This window comes from Heloderma suspectum, chromosome 12 (assembly GCF_057233095.1).
Source record: "Heloderma suspectum isolate Gila_16-S chromosome 12, 16-S_ref, whole genome shotgun sequence".
NCBI lineage: Eukaryota > Metazoa > Chordata > Lepidosauria > Squamata > Helodermatidae > Heloderma > Heloderma suspectum.
This window is the reverse complement of record NC_139469.1, coordinates 1,160,389-1,187,019: the sequence shown is the minus strand read 5'-3', so window position 1 is coordinate 1,187,019 and position 26,631 is coordinate 1,160,389. Positions and strand designations below refer to the sequence as shown.

Here is a 26,631-nt window from a genome sequence, read left to right as displayed (position 1 = left end):
TTGAGAAGAGAAGACTGAGGGGAGATATGATAGCGCTCTTCAAGTACTTGAAAGGTTGTCCCAGAGAAAAAGGCCAGGATCTCTTCTTGATCATCCCAGAGTGCAGGACATGGAATAATGGGCTCAAGTGACAGGAAGCCAGATTCCGGCTGAACATCAGGAAAATCTTCCTGACTGCTAGAGCAATACGACAATGGAACCAATTCGCTAGGGCTCTCCCACACTGGAGGCCTTCAAGACGAGGCTGGACAGCCATCTGTCAGGGACGCTCTGACTTGGATTCCTGCACTGAGCAGGCGGTTGGACTCGATGGCCTTGTTTATTTATTTATTAAATTTATTAATCGCCCATCTGACTGGTCACCCAGCCACTCTGGGCGATGTACAACCCACCATAAAACAATTTAAAACAATAAAATTTTACCATATTTTTTTTTTTTTAAATAGCCTCTCCCAACCCTACTATTCTATGATTCTATCATGTCTCCCCTTGCTTGCCTTTTTTCTAAGCTAAACAGTCCTGGCCATTGCACATGGGGATTATAGACCAAAGGAGCTTTCAAAAGTCTGAGGGTAGTATCCAATATTAGTTCTACAGAGAGTAGATCCATTAAAGTGAATGGGACTTGAGTGACTAACTTAAGTTTCATTCATTTCAATGGGTCTACTCTTCATAGGACTAACATTGGATACTACTTTGAGTCTCCTGTTCTGTCATTGTCAGGGATTATGCTAGCAAATCTTTGCAGGAAATTGACCAAGGACAAAAGGAAAGGATGATTCACTGGGAAGGAAAAACAACAACACAACCCAGGGTGGAAAGAGGAAGCCAACCTTTAGGATTTACGCACTTGGAGGCTGCATGGGCAACTAAGGCTGTTTTGATCACAACACAAAAGGCCCAGTGTAGCCATGGCCAGCGGGTGCCAGGGATGCCCACCTGCAGCCTTCAACGTGATCTCAGTCTGGGTACAGCCTGAGGAATAAGGGGTGTGGCCTCAATGGTGATTTGAAGGATCACCTGCACCCATATGAACCTTCCCACAGACTTCCATCTCCAGGGGAAGCCTGAGGGGCAGGGCCTTCTTGGTGGAGGCACCCAGCAGTGGAACTCTCTGTCCTGGGAGAGGTGGCTGCCTCCTTGCTGCCTTCTCAGTGTGCTTCTAGGTGTCAGTTTAAAACAGTATTGTTTTGCTGTGCATTCCAGGCAAGTGTTTTTGGAGAATTTTATGTCTTTTTGGCTTGCTGTTGCTTCCATGGCCATCTACTCAGGAGCCTGACCTACCAGGGAGGTCTCCCCCAGCCTTTCTACCCCAAATCCTTCCAACTCTTCAATTATTACCTTGGCAATGGGTTTTTAAACTTTTTTTAATCAGCCATTTTACCTGAAGGCAGAAAGGTTATAGAGCTCACTGGGCGACCTTAGGTCAGTTCTCTCTCTCCCTTTGAGCCTCGGAGTAGCCTACCTGACAGGGCTGTCGTGAGAATAAAATTGGGGAGCGGAACAGGGCTGGGAGACAAAACCTCCTATGCTGCCCTGAACGCAGGGAGGTTTTACGAAGGGAGGACGCGCCGCGGTGTCTGCGCGCCATTCATTGCCATAAAGGAGAAGCGCGCCGCGAGAAGCCGCCCCTCCCCCGCGCCGGATGGTGCTCAATCCGGGCGCGGGAGGGGCGTGGCTATGGCGGGAGGGCGTGGCTTTCCTGTCCTCAGCGAATTCGGATCCGAGCTCGGAGGACGGCGGCAGCTGCAGCTCGAGCATGAATCGGTTCAAAGCGTCCAAGTTCCGGCACGCGGAGGCCAAAGTGGCCCGCAAGGAGGTGGGTGGCGCTGGAGGGCTGCGCTCGGCGCCCCCGCGCGCGCCTGATCTCCCTCGCCCCTCCCGGCCAGCAGCGGCTGCCCAGGAGGCTCGTCCTCGCTTGGCCGCACCTGCCGCCGGGCCGGGCGGTGCGCGCCATCATGGGCGCGCGCCTTGCAGCCCTCCTCGCTTCCGGCCGTCGGGGGCGGGATGCGCCTTCCTGCCCCGGCGCAGAGGCAGTTCTGGGCGCTGCCCCTCCCCGAAAGGCTCCCGGTTGCCCCCTCCCCTTCGCCGCTTCCTCGGCGAGTCACGCGCCGAGGCGCGCGCCGGGCCTGCTGCTGCTGTGAGCAGCCCCCGCCGCCCCGGCCCGGCCCGGCCCGGCCCGCGGCAGCTGCAGCTGCAGAGCCGCCCGCTCCCTGCTCTGCTCTGCTCTGCTGGCTCCGCGCCGCCCGGGGACCCCGCGCGCCGCCTGGCCGCGGCGCCAGCTGTCCGGGCTCTGGTCCGCGGGCGGGGGGATGGCCAGCGCAGGGCAGACGCCGGGCGCGGGCGGGCTCGTGCCTCTCCGGCCAGCGCCTCTCTTCGCTGCTGACCCCTCGCAAGTGGGCCGGGGGGACGGAGGGAGCTGCGCCTCCCCAGGACCGGCTTGCCCAAGGCTGCTGCCGCCCGCTGCGGTTTGGGCTGCGTGTCGCAAGATGCGCCGCCGCCCCTCCCGCCTGTTGCAGCCCGGCCGGCGCCGGACCGGCCGGGCGCCCTTGCCATGCCGACGGCGCTCAAGGCCTGCGGGCGTCTTCCCGCACGAGCCGCCGCCGCCGCCGCCCTGGGCAAGCTCGGCGAAGAGCGAGAGCCGCGGGCAGGGCCCTGGGCAGCCTTCCCTGACGCGGGGCTCCCCGACGCGGGGGCGACGGGGGCTGTAGCCCGAGCCACGCGGCAGGGGGCCCTGCCGGCGCCCCCGCCTCTCCGCCCCGCCCGAGGGCGCCCCGGTCCCGCGCGCGCGGCGGCTGCCCGCGGCCCGGCCGCCCAGGCCCGTCCTGCCAGGGGGCGCCCAGGCCTCCCCCGGCGGGGCGGGCTCGCACGCCGCTGGAGCTCCGCCCTGCTCCGCATCCTGGAAGCGGGCGCCGGGCGGGCCCCTCCGCCTTGCGGCCGCCGGGCTCCGGCCGCCTCGGCCCCTCTGGGGGACTCTGGCTGGGCCGGCATCGTTCGGCCCTACGGCCGGAAGCAGCAGCTCCACCCGGAGGCCCCGAGCAGCGGGGCAGCCTTTCTCCGGGGCTGCTCCCGATCCTCCCGCCGGAGACGCTGCGGGCCGGGCAGGGGCCCTGCGCTCAGCTGCGCGCCCTCCCCGAGGGAAGCGTTCGGGCCTCCTGAGCAAGCCCCCCCGCAATGTGGGCAGCTGCCCGGCCGCCACCCAAGGAGTGACCTTCCACGGACAGAACCAAGCAGCCGGCCGAGGACGGGGTGCTGGTGGCGAGTGGCCGGGCTGCATGAGGGAATCTCGCCCCCAGGCTGCTCTGCCCCAGCTTGCTGGGGGGATTGTCCGAGTAGTGCCAGCAGCAAGCCCTTATCCCTCGTGCTGTGGGCACAGTGTGAGCTGCTTGCAGAGACCTGGGTCAGACCCAGATTTAATTATGCAGCAGACCCATTGGAATCAATGGGACTTAAGCTAAGCATGACTGCATTAAGTCCCATGGATTTCAGTGGGTCTACTCCAAATATAACTAAATCTGGATCTAACCCCCAGTGTGGTGGCACCAAGTTTGTATGAGTGACTTCTCAGGAGGAGTTGTTGTTTGTTAATGATAATAATAATATAAAACAATATTTTAAAGCCAGGGACATATCAAGTGTTGTTTTGCTTGGGCAGCCTTCTCTATCTGTTGAAAACGTGAGAACTGAATTAGTATTTTTCCATCTCACCATTGTATATTTGGCATGTACAGAGCTGAAGTAACTCAAAAGAGCTATTTTTAAAAAAAATGTAAGAGCCAGCCAGCCTGCCTGCCTGCCTAACCTGAGGTCCATGCAGGAAGCAGGTGGGTGGAGATGGTGCGTGATTGATAAAATTTATTTATTTATTTATTTAAATTTATTAATTGCCCATCTGGCTGGTCACCCAGCCACTCTGGGCGATGTACAACAACAAAACAGTTAAAACAATAAAATTCTATATTAAAAACATAAAAAAATACCCTTCGTTGTTGTTGTTCAGTCGTTCAGTCGTGTCCGACTCTTCGTGACCCCATGGACCGTAGCACGCCAGGCCTCCCTGTCCTGCGCTCTCTCCTGGTGTGTGCTCAAGTCCATATTCATTGCATCGGTGATGCTATCTAGCCATCTCATCCTCTGCCGTCCCCTTCTCCTTTTGCCTTCAATCTTTCCCAGCATCAGGGTCTTTTCCAGGGAGTTTTCTCTTCGCATTAGGTGGCCAAAGTATTTGAGCTTCAGCTTCAGTGTCTGTCCTTCCAGTGAGCAGTCAGGGTTGATTTCCTTTAGGACTGACCAACTTGACCTCCTTGCAGTCCAGGGGACTCGTAAGAGTCTTCTCCTTTACCACAGTTCGAAAGCATCAATTCTTCGGCGCTCAGCCTTCCTTATAGTCCAGCTCTCACAGCCATACGTTGCTTCTGGGAAAACCATAGCTTTGATTAGACTGACCTTTGTCGGCAAGGTGATGTCTCTGCTTCTTACTATGCTGTCTAGGTTGGCCATAGCTTTCCTCCCAAGGAGCAAGTGTCTTTTAATTTCATGGCTACAGTCACCGTCTGCGGTGATCTTGGAGCCCAAGAAAATAACATCTGTCACTGCTTCCATCTCTTCCCCTTCTATATGCCAGGAAGTGATAGGGCCAGATGCTATGATCTTAGTTTTTTTTAACGTTGAGTTTCAAACCAGCTTTTGCACTCTCCTCTTTCACCCTCAACAAGAGGCTCTTTAGATCCTCTTTGCTTTCTGCCATTAGGGTGGTATCGTCTGCATATCTGAGGTTGTTGATCATTCTCCCAGCAATCTTAATTCTGACCTGTGATTCATCCAACCCGGCGTTTCTTATGATGTACTCTGCATATAAGTTAAATAAGCAGGGCAACAATATACAGCCTTGTCGTACTCCTTTCCCAGTTTTGAACCAATCGGTTGTTCCATGTCCGGTTCTTACTGTTGCTTCTTGACCCTCGTACAGGTTTCTCAGGAGACAGGTAAGGTGGTCTGGTGCTCCCATCTCTTTAAGAATTTGCCGCAGTTTGTTGTGATCCACTCAATCAAAGGCTTTAGAATAGTCAATGAAGCAGAAATAGACTTTTTTCTGGAATTCTCTTGCTTTCTCCATGATCCAGCGAATGTTGGCGATTTGATCTCTGGTTCCCCTGCCTCTTCGAAACCCCGCTTATACTTCCGGTAGTTCTTGGTTCACATGCTGCTGAAGCCGAGCTGGTAGGATTTTGAGCATCACCTTGCTGGCATGTGAAATGAGGGCAATTGTACGGTAGTTTGAACACTCCTTGGCGTTGCCCTTCTTTGGAAGTGGAATGTAAACTGACCTTTTCCAGTCTTGCGGCCACTGCTGAGTGTTCCAAATGTGTTGGCATATTGAGTGCAGCACTTTCACAGCATCATCTTTTAGGATTTTAAATAGCTCAGCTGGAATACTGTCATCTCCACTAGCCTTGTTGTTAGTAATGCTTCCTAAGGCCCTCTTGACTTCACTCTTTAGGATGTCCGGCTCAAGTTCAGTGACCGCACTATCATGGCTATTGTTCTGTGTATTCTTTCCACCTCTTCTTAATCTCATCTGCTTCTGTGAGGTCCCTGCCTTCTTTGTCCTTTATCATGCCTGTCTTTGCACAAAATGTTCCCTTGAGATCTCCGATTTTCTTGAAGAGATCTCTAGTCTTTCCCATTCTATTGTTTTCCTTGATTTCTTTGCATTGTTCATTTAAGAAGGCCTTCTTGTCTCTCCTTGCTATTCTCTGGAACTCTGCATTCATTTGGATATATCTTCCCCTTTCTCCCTTGCTTTTCGCTTCCCTTCTTTCGTGAGCTACTTGTAAAGCCTCATCAGACAGCCACTTGGCTTTCTTGCATTTCTTTTTCTTTGGGATGGATTGAGTTGCTGCCTCCTGAACAGTGTTACGGACCTCCATCCATAGTTCCTCAGGCACTCTGTCTATCAGGTCTAATCCCTTAAATCTATTCGTCACCTCTACTGTATATTCATAAGGGATATGGTTTAGGTCATACCTGAATGGTTTAGTGGTTTTCCCTACGTTCTTCAATTTAAGCCGAAATTTTGCGAGAAGAAGCTCATGATCTAAGCCACAGTCGTCTCCAGGTCTTGTTTTTACTGACTGTATAGAGCTTCTCCATCTTTGGCTGCAAAGGAGATAATCAATCTGATTTCGATATTGACCATCTGGTGATGTCCATGTGTAGAGTCGCCTCTTGTGCTGTTGGAAAAGAGTGTTTGCTATGATCAGCTTGTTCTTGTGGCTGATTCATTTTGTACACCAAGGCCATGCTTGCCTGTTATCCCGGTGATTTCTTGACTTCCTACTTTGGCATTCCAATCCCCTGTGATGAAGAGGACATCTTTTTTTGGTGTTAGTTCTAGAAGATGTTGTAGGTCTTCATAGAACCGATCAACCTCAGCTTCTTCGGCATCAGTGGTTGGGGCATAGACTTGAATTACTGTGATGTTGAATGGTTTGCCTTGGATTCGTACTGAGATTATTCTATCGTTTTTGAGATTGTACCCCAGTACTGCTTTTCCCACCCTTTTGTTGACTATGAGTGCTACTCCATTTCTTCTAAGGGTTTCTTGCCCATAGTAGTAGATATGATGGTCACCTGAATTAAATTCGCTCATGTTTGTCCATTTTAGTTCGTTGATTCCCAAGATGTCGATGTTCAATCTTGCCATCTCATGTTTGACCACCTCCAGCTTACCTTGATTCATTGATCTAACATTCCAGGTTCCTAAACAATACTCTTTACAGCATCGGATTTTCTTTTCACCACCAGACACATCCACAGCTGAGTGTCCTTTCGGCTTTGGCCCAGCCGCTTCACTCTTTCTGGCGCTACTTGGAATTTCCCTCTGCTCTTCCCCAGTGGTATATTGGACACCTTCCGACCAGAGGGGCTCATCTTCTGGCGTCATCTCTTTTAGCCTTGTGATACGTTCCATGGGGTTTTCTTGGCAAGAATACTGCAGTGGGTTCCCATTTCCTTCTCCAGTGGACCACATTTTGTCAGAACTCTCTGCCATGACCTGTCCGTCTTGGGTGGCCCTGCACGGCATAGCTTATGGCTTCACTGAGTTACGCAAGCCCCTTCGCCACAACAAGGCACACCCCAAATGCCTGCCTGAACAACCATGTTTTTAATGTGCAGCAGAAGCTCATTAAAGAGGGGGCTTGGCAGAGTTCGCTAGGAAGGGAGTTCCACAGAGTGGGGGCCACCACAGAGAAGGCCCTTTCCCTCGTCCTCACCAGCCTGGCTGTCCTGGCTGATGGGACATAACATAATTACATGTTGATGTTTTTCACCCACTTTTCCTCTCAAGGGGTCCCCAAAAGTATTGTGACTGTGTCTCTGAATCAGCTTGCCTCAGGGCTTCTGACAGAAGAGGGTACCTGTGAAGGGGAAGAATTCTGAGAGCTGCAGCTTCTCCCAACACTGCAGTATTAAGATGGGAGAAGCAGCATTTGTCAGAATCCTTCCAGACAGAAGTCCTCAGTCAAGACCTTTCCCCCGTTTGGAAGTTGGCCACAGAATTTGGCAGCACAGACCTTAATTTTGCCTTGACCTGTCTGTGGGCTAGGAACGTGCAATGCTGCCTGTTGAGGATGCTCTGAGGCCCCTTCTGAGGATCTGTCTGTGGAGAAACCTGTCATGATGTTTCAGGGAAGGGGGTTCACAGCAGAGTGGGGATGGAGAAGGGCATTCTTGGAAGCCACAGTGACAGATACAGGGAGCGTCCTTTGCCTTGAAAAATGGGGGTGGGGGGAGGGAGGCGATGGGAGAAACAGGGCACATAGCGTGCTGTGATGTGCACATAGTCTGTTCCAGTTGGGGATGAGGACGGAGGAGTTAGCAGTAATGGATCGTGCATGGCATGTGTGAACGTACCCTCACCCGTGGGCACGCCTGTAGCAACCGGGCTGGAGTGAGTGCCAGGGAAGGGGCTGAGACCTGCTATTGTGACTCTCCTTTGGGAAGCATCTTCTGCTTTTGGGTTCTCTGACACCCATGTGACCCCTTTGCAGGAATTTGCAGCCTGTCATGGGCTTCCCTCCACCTCATGGGCCTGGGCTGCTTCTCTGATGTCAAAGCTACCAGGCATCCCTCTGCAATTGGGCTGGGGCTTGGATATCTTTTCTCTCCCCCTGCCCCAAAGGATGAGCCGCACTCCTTTCCGCTATCTCTTCTCTCTGTGTCACAGGCATGGATTGGAGATATCCGAGGCGGCTGCCCAGCTGCTTCAGGGAATCACATCAAGGCCGGCTGTCGCTGGATTGCATTCAACACAGATTCAGCCGGTGAGGTGTTGACAAGGCCCTGCCCTGCCCTGCCCTGCCCTGCCCTGGGTGGCTCTGCTAAGCACCATGGGGCACAGCCGCTTGGTGCACTTTGAGCTGGTGGTGAGTTTGCACGGTCCTGTGCAGGCTTGACGAGGGAATGGTGAGCAAGGCCCCTCTCCAGCGATGGGATCCTGGGGCACAATCCTCGAGTGCATCGCAGGCGGCTCTGCGGGCGGGAGAGGAGCTCGGGCTCCTGTCAGGCTGGCCTCGTGCCCAGCGGCTCAGCAGTAGCCCCTGCTTGGTTATCTGCGAGCTGAGGAGGAGCTCCTTGGGAGGCACAGCCGCACGCTAGTCTGCAGAACGCCTCTGCGGGAGACCCCAGGAGGACGGCCAGGAAGAGGAGGAGGGGGTGCTGGGTCTTGTTGTGTCTTCGGTGCTTCCTGGCACTGCTGTGACATTATGCTCGGCTCTCGCACCGCGCCTCTCCCTGGCCCAAAGGCCCCTGCCTGGTTTGTTTGCGTGGAGCATCTCCCAGCGGATTCACACCTCTGGAGCCTCGCTGGGAAGGGGTGAGCCCCGCTGGCCTTAGGGATGGCCTTGCAGCCCCCCTGCCCCAGGGCGGACACATTGGGGTTGGGCTCTGTGGTATGGGACCAAGCATCGGGGGCAGGCACGAGGGCCCACATGTAGCAGGGGCCCACTGGCAAGGACCCCCTAGAGTTGCTGGCCCTCTTCCTCACTGCGACCTGCTTGTTCACCCGCCTCTCGCCCCGGCCCAGACGACGGTGCTGGTGAGAAGGGGAAGCGGCAGCGGACACCACAGCTGCTGTGCTCATCGCTCTCTGCCTGTCCAGCAAGCAGGTGGCAGCAGTGATGAGGAAGCAGAGCAGCAGCAGCTGGGGACCACGGTGGAGAGAAGGGGCGCTCACTGAGGGAGGGGCCTGGGGAGGGGCCTTGCCCACGGGCTTCAGGCCCCTGGAGCCAACCGGGTGTATGCCCGCCGCAGGCGCTCCTTGTCTGCCTCCGTGTGTAGGGCTCGGCTGCAATCTCCAGCTCTTCCCAAGTTCCTTCTGGTCTGGCTAGCTAATCGGAGTCCGAGGAAGGTCCATTTCAGTAGCCTCAGGGCCTGCCAGAAGCTACCTCTGCCCCCACCCCCCACAAGCGTGTCTGTGTGGGTTCTAAGAATGTAGATGCTCAGGGGGCTGTCCGCATGGGGGAGCATCCTGTGACCTGCATCCTTCCTTTCCCTTCCAGGTGTTCTGGGCATTGTGCCCCTGGGGAGCCAGGAGGGGGCCAAGAGGGCTGTTTCACAGCTGTGCTGTCACTCAGGTGAGCCCAGCGCACAGCAGTGGGCTGGAATCCGCCTCCTGAGTGGGAGGGCCTGGGGTAGGCGCAAAGGTGGGTGTTTGTGCCACGACCAAGAACTACGCTTGGAACGTCAGGGCTGCTTCTTGAGTGCAGATAAATAAAAGGAGGCAAGTCTTATTCTAGCCAGAAGCCATGGCCAAAGAAAAGGCTACAGGAATACCCATGGAATCTTCAACAGCGACACAAAGAGCTTTTGGTTCTACCAATATGTTGCTTAAAACAAGTGCATCCCTCCCGTGTTGACTTCTCGTGGCCCTGTGCCTGATTTTAGCAGCTGCTGATAGTGGAGTTTGCCACCCAGAGTACAATTTGACCTCTCCCTGATCGGCCATGGCTGCTGCTTGCTTTCGACAGAATCCAGGTTAGCGCCTGACCCAAGAAGCACTCTGGTGCCAGTGCAGGGGGCCTCCCTGGCCCCCTCTGCTTGCTCGAGTGATGTCTGCTCGATGAAGCTGCGAGGTGGGCCCAGCAGCCCCATAACCTCCTGTGTGCCGTAACTGTTGGCAATCGGCCACATGCCCCGTTTGTGAGAAAAGCAGGTCAGCTGCGGCCTCTGGTTTGATTCCCATCTTCTGGCATGGCCCATCTTTGGCCTTGTGGGTGTGACATGTCCTGAATGTCGTGGCGTGGGAGCTCTGGCAATCAGCAGTCAAGGCTGCTGCTTTCCTGCTATGTCTCCTCACTTGGGGGTGGGGGATGGAGCCCAAAGCGTCCCTGGTTGTTGGAGACCCTCCGCTTCAGCAGAAAATGCCATTCCTGAGAATCCCTTAGAGTAACTTGGCTAAACTGCAACACCGGGGCATTTTGGCCTTTTCATTTGCTCTGCTGTTTGGGGCTTGAGTTGCTCTCAGTTTCCTGCTTGGTCTGCCTCTGCTTTGGTGAGCAGCCAGGTAGCTCCCACTGAATCTGTGCCCCCCACCCACGATCTCGCCTTCCTGCAGCGTGAGGCCAAAGCTGGCCCCGGCCTCCCTGTCTGCCTCCTGGCAGCTATTGTCCTGCTCTGCCCTGGGGCGCAGAGGCTGCCTGGATTCCCAGGAGCTCTGGAGGAGGTTCAGCTGGGAGCCAGACAGGTTTTTTTGCCTGGGGCTGTTTGCTGAGCCAGCGGCCTCCTGGTGCCAGAGCCTCTGTTCAGGAGCATGCAGCCAAAGGGCTCTTTTCTCATGCTCTGTTGCCCTGTGGCCCGGAGGGGGCTGGGCATGCTCTTCCCTGGGTTGCCCAGGGCTGGGCATTGCCCTCTCTCCCTCCCCCTCTCCTGCCAGCATGGGAACATGGTGCTGCTGCTCTGCCTTCAAGGATGCAGGACAAAGACCCTTTTGTCCCTAGGCTGGGAAGGGCCACAGGTCGCACGGTGCTTAGAGCACTTGCCGGGCCAGGGCAGGCCCTCGAACACCCGCCCCCACAGGAACGCACCAAGGACAAGCAGCGTCCTGCTTGCGGCAAAGCGTCTGGGGGTGGGAAAGATGCGAGAGAGGAGCCGTTGCTGCGGTAACCGCTGCCTGGGCGCTCAGTGGCGCTTGGCACCCATCAGACGGGCAGCTTTGGGGCGTGGATGATGGTATTCGAGGCAGCTGGAATGAGCTGCCTCGTGGCTTGTAACTTGCAGCCCTGTGGAAATGGAAAATTCTGCAGCAGCCTGCGCTCCTGGGCCTGCCAGGTGCCTCAGCAGGGCTGCTAATTGCTGTGCCAGGCACTCCCCGCCATCCATGGCCCTGCCCGGGTTGCCCTCTGGGTGGACATCCTGGCAGCCCCGCAGCGGCAGTGTGCTGAGCCAGGGCACCACGAAAGGGCGGGCAGCACCAGTCTTGCTGGTCCCAGTTTCACGAGTGTGCGTGTGCGGGCTGAGCCCGCGTGCAGCTGGCTGATCTCCCTGCGCGGCACTGGTAACCTCTGGAAGATGGGGCTTGAGCCACGCTCCGCTGCTGAAAGAACAGTCGCCTCCCGCCACACAAGAGTGTCGGACGGCGCCTTTTCCCTGCTCCCCACCTTACTCCTGCTTAAGATGGGTAAGGGAGCTTGCAGAGACCTCTGTGTGTCGTCCTCTTAAAAACTTGGTTTTTTCTACAGGTCTAGCCTAAAGCACTGATCTGCAGATACGAAGGGATTGTCCTTGACACACTGTCTTGGAGCTGCAAAGAAGCCTCTAGAGGGGGAGCACCCTCCCCCCGCCCAATCCTGTGCTGGGTGTGAACCATCTCACCTCATGAGATGGCTGTATTCTGTGTGCTGGATGTCAGTCTGGCCTTGAATCTTAGAATAATCATGCAAAGTGCATTCTTTCTCTCCCCCCCCCCCCCGCTCAGATGTAGTGACAGATTTCGACTTCTCCCCCTTTGATGAGCAGCTCCTGGCAACAAGCTCCGCCGATGAAGCTGTGAGTGCAAAATGAAGTGCCCATCTTAAGGCGGGGGGCAGGGGGGGTCCAGGGTCCAGCCTTGAACCTCAAGATCCCCTTGCCACACAGGAGAGTCTGCCCAGCTTCATTGGGGGCTGGATGGTAGATTGTGGGAGGGGTCCGAAAGACCTGGGCCAGAATGTTGCAGTGCAACAGCAGAGAGTGGTTGTAGCTCGAAAGGGCTTTGGGGCTGGGGGCGGGGTGGGGAGACAGTAGCAGTAGAAGGGTTTTATGTTTTACCCTTTGCAAGATAACTCCAACAAGTCCCTTCCAAGTTCGATAGTTGTATGTGTGGGTGGGAGAGGAGAGGAGAGGAGAAAGGACAGAAAGTTGTGTTTCTCATGAATTATGCACACGCTTGCACTTATGCACCCCCCCCCCTCCGCTGATGCTTGTGTATCTGCATTCCCCATAGTATTATGATGGGCTGTTCAGGGTGCTTCCAGATGAGCCTTTTATTGTGTCATCTGCTGGCTTCATTCCCGGAATTTCACGGGGATGTTTGTGTCCAGACAGTGTAGTCTTGTAACCCTCCTGTGCTTTCCCATCACTTCTTCCATCCTTTTTCTTACCATAGGAAATCTGTTAAGGAGGAAAAGATGGAATAGCTACATAGGGCCTTTTGACTGGTAGCACTGGGGCCCCCATCTGGAAGCGCCCCAGATCGACTGGGCAGGGAGGTGGTGGTCACAGGAGCTCCTGTCTGAGCTCTAGAACAAGGCAGTGTTCCCTTGGCTGCCTGGGGCGGGGGGTGCCCTTGAGCTCCATGCAACATGAGGCGCCTAGAGGCGAGAAATCTCTCACGCGGGAGGTCCCTGAGTCTTCCCCATCCCTGCATTGGAGGGAGCCAGACCCTGGGCCGGGGTTCGCTCCAGGCTCCGCGTTGTGCTAGGCTGCCCTGCGTCCATCTGGCCCCTGTGCCCCATTCTGGGCTCCCTGTGCGTTGGCTTGCAGCTTTTTGCGCCATGTGTTTGCCGGTTTGCAGGTGAAGGTGTGGCGTCTCCTTGATCCTGGCCGGGACCTGTCGTCTTCCCCCCATGTGACCCTGGGGCCCAAGGGGGGCCAGGTGGACATGCTCCTCTTCCACCCCACAGCAGATGGCATCCTGGCCAGTGGGGCTCAGAGGACAGTGAAGGTTTGGGATGTGAAGGAGCGCCAGACCCTGGCAGGTAAACTCTTTGCAGGGCAAGCAGTTTAATTTTTTCAGCAGGGAGAGGTCTGGAAAGAGCCTGTGGTAGATGTGTGGCCTTCCAGGCACCCACCGTTGTGCTAGAATGGCATCCGGCTGTGGGAAGGGTCGTGGTTGTCTTAGGCACATAGGAAGCTGCCTCCTACAGAACCAGACCCTCAGTCCAGTATCATTTACTCCAGGGACAGGCAACCTTTTGGGCCTGTGGGCACATCTGGAAATAGGAGAAACTGTCTTGGGCACAACCCTGAATCGGCTGCCATGGGTGGGTCGTGGCTAGCCACAAAGGACAATTCACCTGCCCAAAGGCATTCATGGGAAATTAAGATGGAAGCTCCCACTTCACTTTGAAGCAGGGCCAGCTGCCTGTAAGGAAACATTGAAATGTTTTTAAAATATACATTAGGAGGAGTGGGGTGTCCCAGTGGGCACCAAGGGACGTGGCTGGGGTGCCCTGGAGCCTGTGCACACCATGTCCCCTACCCCTGACCTATGGCTGGCAGAGGCTCTCCAGGATCTCTAGCAGATGGAGGCTTTCTTCACAGCCCGATCCCCTGAAACCGGAGATACCAGGGATTGCATCTGGGGCCTCCTGCATGCAAAGCAGGCGTTCCACCTCTGATCGTCGGGTCCTCCCCAAGACTCTTCCGCTAAAACGTTCCGAATGTTTTTGGAAGCAGGATAAAGGATGCAGAGGAAACCAGACTACACGCCAAGTTAGCCTGCGCCAGGAGGGGCTGTACTGCGCTCCTTTGCCCTTCGCTTCCCTGGCCACTGCAAGAAAAACCATGAGGCAGGAGAGGATGTTTGCAGGCAACTCTGCAACATCCTGAAGCTGCAGGCGGGATTAAGAGCGTGTGGTGCTTTCCCTTGGCTTCTCTGAGCAGGCACATGCTTGTGGGGATGTGGCTGGAATGAGTCGCTGGTGGCTCCCTGCAGTCAGGTGAGACTGAAGAGGGAGAGAGACGTTTGAAAGAGCAGTGAAAGGGGAAGCCAGCAAGAGGCATGCCAGGCCTTGCGCAAGCAGGAAATGGGAACCGCAGAGAGGCCGCGTTGCGTGGCAACCAGTCACGAGGCCTGTGAGCTCTGTGCAAAGACTCCCCAACCCCAATTTTTGACAGCGGTGTGGGATAGAATTACTATTCCTGGATAGTATTCCCCAGCACAAAAAAGGCATTGTCCGCTAATGACCTGTCCTGTGTGTGACTTTATTTCCTCCAAGGAAGAAAGTATTTGAAATTGTTCAGGTCGTGTCTTCAACTGGACAAATCAAAGCAAGTTTTGGAGTTGCACAGAACTCTTTTCTTGCTGGGAGAGAAGCCTCATGCAGCTCGAAGGCTTGCTCCTCTACACTGTCTGCACATTTTGGTCCAATAAGCATACAGTGTGAATAATGTTGATGGTATCTGTCTTGAAAGACATACACATTTTGTTTATGTATTAAATTTATTGAACGACTCATAAAATAATTTTCTCTAGGCATTTTACAATAATGATGATAAATTAATAAAAGCGCCAGCACAGCATAAAATACAATATCGCATTTCAGAGAGTAAGATAATAAGTCACAACAATATTCAAAAGTACTTTAAAAACCTTTAAAAATTTGTAAAGCTTGGGAGAACAGGAAAGTCTTAGCCTGGCACTGAAAAGACGGCAGTGTGAGCCCCAGGCAAGCTTCCCTGTCTGCTTGTTTTATTTAATTTCATTTATTTAAAAATGTATACCCTGTCATGTCTGCCCCCAGAGCTGCCCAGAGCATCTCACAATGTAACAAAAATACACAATCAGCCACAAAACAAGACAAAAATACAATAAATAAGAATACAACTAAAAACACACCAGAAAAGTGCAAATGTGGTTTAGGCCCCCATTCCGTCCTAAAAGCTTTGTGGAAAAGAGTAATTTTTCTTGTCTCTGAGAGAGGAGGGGAGGGGGAAGGGGACAGTTAAGCCTTCCTTGGGAGTGAGTTCCATGACTCAGGATGGGGGGCAACCAACAACAAGCAGAAAATGCTTTTCCTGGAGCCAGAGACAGGCTGCAGAGAAAAACTTTGTTCGGGGCAAAGGGCAAAGTCTCGGCTGCAGAGTCCAGTCAGGTCTGGCTAGACATGGAGGAGTGCCACCCTGGAGCTTCACTCCCAGAGTATTGATGTGAGTCATGCTGTGCTGTTACACACAGGGTCCTTCCCCTTATGGCCTGGCTGTTGATGGGGGCCCAGTGGATACTGATGGGCAGCTGGCCAGGGTAAGAAGCCCTTTGTGTTCGAGGCATCAAAGTGTACACCTTGAATTCACCACCACCTGCCAGGCTGTGGGGCACCAGAGCTTGCCCGCCTTAGCAGAGCAGCTTGAAAATTGTGCGGGTTTTTGCCTCCTTGAGGATTTAGTACTGCTCAGATATTTGGATGCTTGCATGTCACCTTTAAAATGTTGTTTTACATTTATTGCATCCTGCCTGCCCCATTTGCAGGGGAGGGTGGGATAAAAGAGGAAATCGTGAGAGGCCCCGGATCATGTCCATCTGGCCACTTGGTGGGTGATCAGTGTCTCAGCTGGTGACTCTGACCAGGCAACCAAACTGCTTTGTCGTTTCCTGCAGAGCTGGAGTGTCATGATGACCAGGTCCAGAGTTTGGCTTGGAAACTGGATGGTTCCCTCCTGGGCACTTCTTGCAAGGTGAGTAGCAGAGGTGCTTGTGCTGTGTGCTGTGTGTGCGTTGGTGGTGGGGCAACCAGGGAGCAGCGTGTGAGCAGGCGCTGCCGGGCTCATGCTTCAGGTGAGTGGGTGATGTATAAATCCCTCTCAAATATCAGTGCCCACTCCGTAACCCACACCACCTGGCTGCTTCATGCTGCTTGATCTCATCAAGGAAGTCTGTTGCAGAATGCGGCAGTTGGAACTAATTTGTGTTGGGTCAGCAAAAGAGGATTTCGTTTTATTTATTACATTTCTGTACCACCCGATAGCAAAGCTCTCTGAGCAGTTTACAAAGATTAAAACACTAAAAATACATAATATAGAATCAACTTACAAAAATAGAACAATTTTAAAACAATCATCAGTGAATCCTAGGACCCATTAAAAACCTTATCATACGCTGTCAAATGCCTGGGAAAGTCTTAACCCAGCACTGAAAAGATGACCATGTTGGTGCCAGGAGGGTCACATTTTGCACAAGCTGCAGCTTCTGAACAGTCTTCAAGGGCAGCCCCACGGAGAGTGCATTGCAGTAATCTAACTTGGAGGTTACCAGAGCATAGACTACTGAAGCCAGGTTATCCCTGTTGAGACAGGGGTGTGGCTGGGCCACCAGCCAAAGCTGGTAGAAGGCATTCCGTGCCACTGAGGTGATCTGAGCCTCAAGTGACAATGATTAGCCCAGGAGAATCCCCAAGCTACAAACTCGCTCCTTCAGAGGGAGTGCAGCCGCATCCAGAGCAGGGTGAACGCCCCCCATCCATCCATCCATCCATCCCATGTCTGTCCTGGAAAGCCCTTGAGGTCAACTTGAAGGGCAGGTATCAAGGAAGGCCACCTGCTTGTCCTCCCTCCCAACAGGGGCTCCCCCAGCCTTCCACGAAGCCTTGTGCTTTTCCCTGCAGACCTCCATTCCTGGCAGGTCCTGCCGGTGAACGCTGGGTGGCGCTGTGCGCACGCAGAATGTGCCTCTTGAAAACAGCTTCTCTGCACCGAAAAGCCTGTCTGCACTGCAGGCCACGCTGGTCCCCAAATCTTGTGCCAGCGAGTGTGGCCTCATCCAGCCACCTGCTCCCATTGCTGCAGATGGTTGCTGGTGTGCGACTATTTCTGTGATGTGGCTTCTGTGTTTGAAAACAACAAAAGTGAGCCCCTGGACAGGAGTGTTGTGTGTTCTGGGAGTGCCTCAGTTATTCCTGCTTATAAAGAAGTAGCGAAGTTTCCCACCTGGAAACCCTCAGGGCTCACCTAGGAAGCGGCACACCTGTTCTGCAGTATACTCAAGGATGCTTCTACCTTCGGAGGATCGGGAGCCAGCGGCAGGCTGAGGCTCTCCCTCCCTCCTGTGCAGGGTGCCACTCTGTTTCGTGTCTGGCACCAACGCGGCTTGCTGAGACAACTGAATCGGCAAGATACGGCTTGGTCAGCCTTCTGGTCTGGAACTGGAAACCTGCTTTGATCCGTGTTCTGATGAGCGTCCCGATTCAGATGTGGCCGCAAACTGTGGCTTGTACTAAACAGGAAAATAGTGAGAGGGGAAGAGGCAGCGCAGGGCTCATGACTTGTTTTCATCCCTCTGGTTTACGGTTTGGAGGAATGCCTGAGTCAGGCCAACGTATCTGAAAAGGGGCTGAAGGCCAAAATGGGCTGGGCAGGTGGATCTGATGCCACAGAGCCAGCAGGAGCCTCTTTGCCACGCCAAGGATGTGACGCTCACTCAGAGCTGGTACAGGCAAGAGCGCCTCTGCTCTTCTCCCCAGGTCAGGTCAAGGCGTGGTCAATCCTGATGATGCTCAGTGGCCTTGCTGGCTCTGGAGCTGTTCCTGCCCTCTCATCCTGTGTGGAGGCCTCAGAAGGCAGAGGGGATGTGGGGAATGGGACGAGGGGTGCAACCCTGAAGGGTGGCAGGCTGCAACCCTGAAGGGTGGCAGGCTGCAGAGGGCTGGTTTGGTGGGGATTGCTTTCTGGGGTGCTTCTCACCCCTCAGGACCTCCCTTTTTCTCTCCTCAGGATAAAAAGCTGCGGATCTTTGATCCACGGGCCAAGAGTGAAGCCTGTCAGGTATTTGCTTCTCTCGGACGGCTGGCAGAAATGGGATGTGTGTGGAGGTCGGGATACCATCAAGGGTGGGGTGCAGCACACAGACATCCCGGCCTCGGATGGTGACTCTGCCGCCAGAGTTGTGCTGCCCTGGGCGTCAGCATTCTGGACAGCTGAGCGGCCTCTTGTGCCTTGTGGTGCTGACAGCAGGAGAACCAGGCAGGTGCCCGCTCCTTTGCCTTGGATTAGCGGGAGCTGGTGAGGTGTAGCACAGACTTCCCCAGCCTAGTGCTCGCCAGATGTTTTGGACTACAACTCCCAGCATTCCTGACCATTGGCCGTTTTGGCTGGGGCTGGCAGAAGTTGAAGTCCCACCAGGCTGGGGAAGGTAGTGTGTGGTGGCTAAAGTGCTGGACTTTGCCTGGGGAGACCCAGTTCAACTCCCTGCTCAGTCACAGAGCTTACTGGATGGCCTGGGCCAGCTGCTGTCTCTTTGCTTGGCCTACTTCACAGGGTTGTTGTTGTGTGCATAAAGTAGGGGTGGGGCAAAATTTGGATGGAGAGATTAGCTGGTGTAAACCTGGGTGTCTGGGAAAGCAGTTTCTGGGGGTGCAAACCTCCCCTAATAACGCCATCAGGGGAAATCTGTGCCCCCACTGTGGCTGGAATGCCTGCCTTCCCTTCGACCCACAAGGGTCTGCGTTTTAGCTTCACAAGGCTGCAGGAGGAAAATGGTTGTGGCTCTCTGCTGCTCTCCTTAACATTCTCTGCTTGGAGAGAGGGACCTTCCTTTTCTGCTGCCTTCAGCCTCAGTTGTGGGGTGGTCGAGTTTCACCAGGGGACAATGGCAGAGGATGACACTGGCCCAGTTGTGGGGTGGCCAGCAGGACCAGTGCCATGCAGGTCACAGTTGGGGGTGCCACAGACCTGGTGTTCTTGTGGTCTGGGCCATACGTTCAGCAGAGTCAAGAGGTGAAACTTTTCCGGTTCTAGTACCTCTTCCAGCTGCATTGCGGTTGGAGTGAAATCTCTTGTTTGACTGTGCTCCTGTCTAAACATTATTTTTATTATAATTTTTGTATTTTTCATGTAGAAAGGTAGCATGTCAGCAAGAGGGACATAGGCAATTCTCTGCCTGACCTGCTGTTCTTCTTCCCGCAGCAAGTTTTTGTCCCCTGTAGGGAGGCATTAAAACAAATGATCCCCCTGCTGCAGCCTGCAATGGTACCATCTGGGAGAAGCTTTTCCACCTGACTTCTCTGAATGTCCAAATGAGCCCTGACTTAATTTGCACTGGCTTCTGCTTGTGGGATTTGCCTCTTGGTTGGATATTTTGCTTTTGCATTAATCTGTCTGCTGTATTCAGCAATTTCTGGAGGGCTTCACAACCTCCAGCAACCGAGGTTGCCCTCCAGAGTGTGCCTTGCTGCCCACTCTTCTCTGCTTCTCTCTCTCCGGCTAGAACTAGCCAGCCTGTGGTGACAACCAGGAAGATGGCTGTGCCATGGGCAGCCCCCCGCAAGGATGAAGGTCCCTGTCCCTGTCCACCCCTTCTCCTCTGCATGGGAGCTGGCAGTGTCCCTGCTCTGGAGGCAGCCGTGGGATTGTTTAGGGGAGAGGGAGGCCCTGGGCAGCACATGGGGTGGCTTCGATTCTCTCTCCCCCACCTCTCTCACGCTGAGGTCACCATGGGGGTACCTGGCTCCCACCCTCTGCAGCCAAGCGGCCTTCATGCTTGGAGGGAAGTCCTCAGCATCCCTTGTTCCCAAGGAGGCCGTGGGAAGCTGGGAAGGGAGCCGGCCTGCGTTTGGGAAGCCTATTTATAGCATCGCGCCTCCTCTGCTCTCAGGCTTCTGCTCCCCAGTGGAGCGAGATGAGCGGCTTTAGACTTCCGCTTTGCTCCTTCTCCCCCCGCTCCATCCAGGAATGCTGCGGGGAGGAAGAAGCCACAGAGGGGGTGAGGGAAAGGAAGTGGCAGTGGTGGTGGCGGCATCTGTGGCTAATGAAGACAGCAGAGCTCGGGCTCCCTGCAACTTCATGCAGTCCTGCCTGCCAGCTCCAGGTTTCTTAGCCAGCGGTAAGGACGACCCACTGGCTCGGTGTGTCCAGTGCTAGGAGGGATTGGGACCTTAGTTTTGCCCACTTGAAAAGTGGGAGTGGGCCTGCCTGCTGGGGCAGTCCTGGGGAGGTGGCAGTTCAGTTGCTGCTTCCGGACCCTCCGAGCCCGGCCACTCCTTGGCCCCGCGCGGTGTGCCTGTGCCGAGCCAGATACTGGGACATGGGCAAGAAACCGTGCGGGAGCTGTGGCCGGAGCCCTGAGGCTGGCCTCTGCATCCGTGACCCACCCAGGGCTGCTAGCTGTGTGTGTGTGGGGGGGGTGACGCGCATGCTGAGCTGTCACAGCCCACTCCAGCGCGGGCTCTGAAGGAGGAGGCGGCCGATGTCACTGGGGGAAGGCGGAGGAGATGAGCCACAGGCAGGGAAGGTGGTCCTGGCGCTGCTCTTCTGACTGGTTGCTTTTGAAGTCCTCTGAGAGGCTGTGGCCTCCACAACAGATGGGGCAGAATCGTTCTCCTTTCTGACAGGCGCAGGCTGACATGGCGGGTTCCCCCTTTCTAGAAAGTGCCCACTTGCCTCCCCTCCTCCCCCAGTTTTCTGTATCCCCCATGAAATGGGAGGACTTAGCTGGGCATGATTTCCTCTGTCCCGCTGTCGGGCTGTTTCCTTCAGCGCGTGCGGGGCGAGTCGCACTTGGCTGTGGTTCTCTTCAGACTCCAGGTTTCCGGCTGTGTGGGAGCCGCCTGCTTCTTCCCAGTGTGGCTGTGACTTCCCTCTGCACTCGAGGGTGCCTGCCGGCCGGCCTCCCACCACCCTCGGGTGGGACAGAGCTGCTGGCCCTGCTTGGCTCCCGCCTGTGCTGACGACGGCGTTACGAGGCGGGGGTCTGCCTCGGCTGTTTCCTCCCGGGGGGCAGGGGACACTGAATGCCTTGAACTGGGAGCCCTTGGCAGCTAGAGCTGGCACGCAGTATCTCCCTGGTGACTTGAGGGGGCTGTGCTGTTCTTCCCCCCCGAGGGCGGGCAGTTCCGTGAAGCCAGGCAGTCAGGTGCTCCACAGCTACTCTTCCCCCGCCCCCCAATGTAGGCCTGCTTCTAGAGCCAATTCCAGGCCCCAGCCAGCTACTGCGTTGGGCCTGGTGTTAGAGGAGGAGCTTCTCCCCTGCTTTGGGGCCTTCTAAAAGCTGGCACAGGCCTAAAACATGGAGGGCACCTCTGGCCCGCGGGCCTCACATGGCTTGGGGCATTCCCTTGGCCTCTGAGCTCTGCCCCCTAGAGCAACCCCCCCAGCAGGAATCCTCATCTGAGTTCCATGGGGATGTGGCCCAGTCCTTCCACATGGTGCGCCCCACCCTGCAGGGATGATGCGCATGGCCCCAAACCGGGGTCTCAGCAGGCACTGGGAAGAGCAGCCACTCTTTCTGGTGCCAGCTGAGCCTGTGCATGGGGTACGCGCCTCGTGTGGGGGCTGCACCAAGTCAGATTTGGCAGGCGTTGGGCGGAGCAGCAGGGGGACAACGGAGCAGCCGTGAAGAGCCACGTTGTTTGGGCGGTGGGCAGGCCAGATCCTGGCCAGAGTGCTCTAGTGCCAAGGGGCACCTGGGTTAGTCATGAAGCTGGACACACAGAAGAGCGGTGCGTGTATGACTCAGCACGCAGGATGGGTCACGGGTCACCGGGTTGTGGTTTCTTACAGTGGATCCTTGGTGTGCTCATGCTGCGCACGGAGGAGCCAGTGGCCCGTTGAGCCCTGGTGCTGCCCGTGTGTGACCCTCCTTGGGCAAGCCGTCTTCTGTCTTTGTTTGTTGAGCGGGTCTGTGAGGGTAACCGAACATGTGAAGTCCGGGTTGGCCAGCTGGTCCTCTCTGGCCCAGTGCAGCCTTTGAGGGTCGATGCCTGTTTGCCAAGACACCACCTGCGCTCCCCTCTCCCATCGGCCTCCTTGCCAGACTGCGTGTCTTGGGAGGTGGGGGCAGGGAGAGCGGGCTTGGGGGAGGAAGTTCACAGAACAGCCCCAGCGCCCTGAGTGGCGGAGCTGTGCTGCGCTGCCTTCTGCAGCGGGTGATGGCTGCTCCCCCCGCCTGCTCTTCAAGGGAATGGGGCGCCGGGAGGGGGCCATTAGCAGGCAGGTTCACGAGGGCAGTAAGCCAGTGATGGCAGGAGAGGAGCCGGGCCGCGCAGCGGGGAACCTGCAGGCCTGAAGACGAGGAGGCCGCTGGGAAGGAAGAGAGCAAAAGGGGGGGGGGGATCCTGGCTCCTGGTTCTCTGCTTCAGTGTGAACGGCTACCTTGGTGCTGGGAGTTTTGAAGTAATAAAAAGTAACGCAGACTTAAATTAGGGGGGAAGAGTGGTGTAATATCACCACCTGTGAACACTCCAGCTGCTGACTTAAATAGGGCCATTTCGTAGCTCAGGGCAGCTTGCGCGATGGCTCTGTAGTGCACTCGTCGTTTGGGTACTTTGGCTGGAGCCTCTTTAGCCGGGGTATGCCTGCTGATCTAGGGCTCCTATCCCTGCATGGAATCAAGGAATGAAACGGGGCTAAAACTTGGTCCAAGCCCAACCCAAAGGCAGCTGTTCTGCCCCCCGCGACCCTGCCTCCCTGTGGAAGAATTTCTGCCTGCTGGATCGGAGCAACCGGAATGAAGGGAATGTGCTCCAGAAAGGGGGCCCTTGGAGCGCAAGGCCACGTTGGGAAGCTGCTCCCCAGCATCCTGGGGCAAGTAATGGGGCGGGGGCAGAGAGGAGGATGTTGCTCCAGCCTGGAGCGGCCTCTCTTCACTTACTCCCCTGCTCTGGCTGGGGCAACAGGGGGGCTTGCCCTCCCTGTGCAAAGCTGAAGGCCGCTGGAAAGCGAGCTTGATGCTTGTGGCGTGTGTGTGCTCAAGCAGTGCTGGCTCCAGGCTTGGGAGGGCCCCGGGCAAGGCCCCTGGGCAAGGCCCCTGGCAGCCCCCTCCCTCAGCTAGCCTCCCTGCTCACCACCATGGTCACCCACTGCTCTCGCCCCTCCTCCTCTGCCTCATCGCTGCTCCCCCTGACTTGCTGGGCAGGCAGAGCGCCAGGGAGCCCGCGGGCCATGGCACCTCCTGCTCCTCACCACCTCTGGTGTCTGGGCCAGAGCGAGAGGCAGGGGGGCCAGCAGGCCAGAATGGAGAGCAACTCCAGGGGGCTCTCGTCAGGGAGCCCCTCCTGGGGCGTGGGCCCTCGGCAGGTGCCCCACTGTGCCTGCCCTGGACGCCAGCCTCGTGCTCATGCCACTTCTGCTTCTGGTTCTGCCGGGCTGTGCAGGCTCTGGAATCTTCAGTTTGTTTTTGTTTTTACAACTGGTACAGGATTGGTGTAAGGTGACTTGAATACCTGGGTGTCACGGGCATCCTAGAGGATGTCTTCTGTACCCGTTGAAGTTTTTGAACTGTCTTTCAAGGCAGTCCTATGTGGAGCACATTACAGTAGTCTAGCGTGGATCTATCCAGGGTGTGTGTCATGGAACAAACAAGGCCCTGTTGAACTGAAGGCAAACGGTGGGCAAAAGGGGTGGGGGTGTATACACCCTGGGAAATGTACATAAGTGTGTGTGTGGGTGTGTACACCCTGGGAAGCAAAGCCTCTCTGACAGTACTTCCTGTTCTCTTAGAAACACTCGTTCGTTTCTAGCCTTTGTGTTGCTGTGCCAGGCGTGCTTCTGGATGGGGTTTTCTCTCTCTGAACGTGCAGCCCCCCTCCCTCGTTCAGGGAATTTCAGAAGTGGTCCAGACAAGGTCTGTCTTCCACTAGTAGCCCTCCAGTGTTTTCCCACTGCTTCGTCTGTCTTTTTCCTTTCCACAAAAAGTCTGTTAAGGGGAGGAAAAGACAGAAGAGCAGTAGCTGCGTGAGGCCTTTGGATGGGAAGCGCCAGGAGCTGTCTGTCTGGAAGCACCGTGTGGCCCCCGCAGATGGCAGGTCCTCTGCTGCCTTGGAGTGATGCTTCTCCCCTGGAGCGGTGCTTGTTTGGTTGATGTTATTCCTCTGGCTGAGGGTTGGTTGCCAAACATCTGTGCTGAGGGAAGATATGGCGGGGGGAGCTTTCTCCCCAAGCTTTGCATCTTTGCATGTGGGGAGTGTGGTAGGGCCCCCGATGAGATGCTGCTGCTGCTTCGTGCGCTGCCAGCATGGGCTGCCGCGTGTGGGCATCTCTGCATCAGATCTTTCCCCCTCTCCCGTTTCTTGCATCTGCACTGCACGGAGCCTCAGCCCCCTCCAAAGGGAGAAAGCGGAAGTCCCGGGCCTTCGTGTGCTCACAGGCATTCGCGCTCCTCCAGCTGAGCCATGGAAGGAATGTGGACAAGATCCTCCTGCGCCCTGGTGTGTATCTGCTGGCTGAGCTGGCAACCACACTGCATTTCTGGGGGTGGGCTGATGGTGGCTGGAGGAGCTTACCCCTCCGTGTGCTTGGCTGTCAGACGGTGGCTGGGGGAGGCTTGGGCTGGAGGGAGAGGAGCGGGGTTGGATGGGCCTCCAAATGCCAAGTAGGTCCTCTTTTGGAAATTGCCCTTGTTCCTCCATCCCACCATGCATTTCGCAGAAGGTAACCCGTGGCAGTCTGTGCTTTGCCTGTGGCTGGAGCCAGCCAAAGGCTTTCCTGCAGGTTAAAGCTAGTTTGGAAGAGGGGTCATTGTGCACCCTGCGTTTGTTTGTCCCAAGTCTGCTTTGCTGAAACAGCTTTTGCGGGGTTTTCATTGTTTCAAAATCCTCTCTGACCTGACAGGAGGCAATGGGACAAAGCGAGTGTGTGTGTGTGTGTGTGTGTGTGTGTGTGTGTGCGCGCGCGTAGAGCACTGCAGGAGACAATGCCTCTGAAATAATTTCCAGTTCTCTTAAAGCCTTGCTTGCCTCCAGCCATCTACCTGGGCCTCTCCTTCTCCCCTCCCTGTTAGAATTCCAGCCAGCTCTCCCCCCACCCCCTGCCCCCGTATGCTTTGGACTTTGGAGAGTAGAAGTAAAATCTTGGGCTTCTTCCCTGAGGTTGGCAGGCTCAGGTGTTGGGGGGGGTTGTGGTCATCCTGGTTGCTATGCGGCTTGCCTCCCTTGCCTGCAGGCCTGGCCCCAAGTCTCCAGCAGGGGGTGAGGGGCTGGAATCTGCAGCGCTGTTGGTTTTGGCTGTCCAGACTTTGCTTCAGCCAGAACTGGAGGGAATCAGCCAGGCTACCTTTTCTCTCCAGGAAGCAGCTGTGCTTCTCATCCAAGGCATTGTCTCTTCCTGGTAACGTGGCCCCAAGTGGCAGCATCTGCTGAAGTTTTGGAAACCGCCCCACATTATGCACTTGGCAGAGAACGAGGGATGGAAGCAAAGCCCAGCACCCCAAAACACCCAAGGTGGAGGCAGCGGTGCCTGGTTCCTCCTCCGGCAGATCTAGGGCAGGATGTGTGCAGGGCCACTTGGGCTGAACAGCCCTTGCTGTCCACACACTCTGGCATCTTCAACCCATTTGTCTCTTGTTCCAATCCTGTAGCAAAGACTAAGTGTGGAAGAAAGCCAGGGGGGTGTAGTGGTGAGGGTGTCGGACTAGGAGTGGGCAGAGCCAGGATCACACTCTCACTCAGCCATGAAGCTTCCTGGGTGACCTGGGGCCACTTGACCTACTTTGCAGGGTTGTTGTTGGGATAAAATGAGGGGAGCATGTTCCCTGTCCTGAGCTTCTTGGAGAAAGAGTTGGGTAAGAAGGTAATAATCTTCCTGTAAAGCCATAACTAAAAACACGGAATTGCAGTGGCGCTCCCTTTTAACAGATATCCACAGAACGGGAACAGGTAGGAGAAGGGTGGTGGGCAGCTGCGTTGGCTTGTGTCCGCCTATGGAGGGGTGCGCAGCCTCAGGCTGGGGGCCAAATCCTGGGTTCCCCAGGCGGCCACGTTCCCTTTCCCCAACCGCCGAAACTGGTGCTTTCCAGGGCTTTGTGCAGGGCCACCTCGCACCCCCCGTCCCAAAAGGCCTCTCCAAAGGCCGGGTTCCTGGTAGGAGGAGCTTCATGCTGACACAGCCCGGTCTTCTTGTATTCTGGCCCTGCCCCGTTTGCCTTTGGCGGCCCTGCCCAGTCCTGGAATGTGGCCCCTGGAGCTGCTTTGCAGGGGAATTTGGCCCTGGGCTGGAAGAGGCTCTGGAACAGGCGCCCGGGAGAGGGCCGTGCCTTCTCGCCCCCTTTGTTGGCCCCTTCCCTGCACTCATGCTGCAAATGCATCTTGCCAGAAACAGCCCGCAGGATCTGCTAGCTGCCAGTGGTCTCCAGGGCTGGCTGGGGGTGCTTTTCGCCAGGTCAGATTGGCCAGCGGCAGTGGAGGCTCTCAGGCCTTCTGTCGTGGCACATGGCTTGCATGAGTTTCTGGCACCGTTGGCTCAGCAGACGCCTTTGTCACGGGCCATGTGGTTTGCTCCTGTGGTCAGGCTTAATCTTTAAGGAGCCAGCCTTGGGGCAGCCTGACAGAGCGTGATCATTGCGTGGCCCATCCAGTCCAGGAGTCTGAGGAGTCCTGCTAGTTGCAAGGGGCAGCAGGGCCACGTCCTGAGCCACGGAGAACATTTGCTTCCCGTTACCCACTGCCA

The 26,631-nt window shown here is 55.8% G+C and overlaps 1 protein-coding gene across 6 annotated transcripts in view; it reads left to right on the top strand.

The window, feature by feature from the left end:
- The first annotated feature begins 1,559 nt into the window (after positions 1-1,559).
- CORO7 (coronin 7) overlaps positions 1,560-26,631 on the top strand; it is a 92,135-nt gene continuing 67,063 nt past the window's right edge. For all 6 annotated transcript variants that reach the window (XM_084817985.1, XM_084817987.1, XM_084817983.1 and 3 more), the window contains exons 1-7: positions 1,560-1,819; positions 8,231-8,327; positions 9,564-9,638; positions 11,978-12,048; positions 13,055-13,238; positions 15,860-15,936; positions 17,968-18,018. In XM_084817985.1, coding sequence (XP_084674111.1) covers positions 1,646-1,819; positions 8,231-8,327; positions 9,564-9,638; positions 11,978-12,048; positions 13,055-13,238; positions 15,860-15,936; positions 17,968-18,018 — 729 coding nt within the window. In that variant the 5' untranslated portion in view covers positions 1,560-1,645. The remainder of the gene's footprint in view (positions 1,820-8,230; positions 8,328-9,563; positions 9,639-11,977; positions 12,049-13,054; positions 13,239-15,859; positions 15,937-17,967; positions 18,019-26,631) is intronic.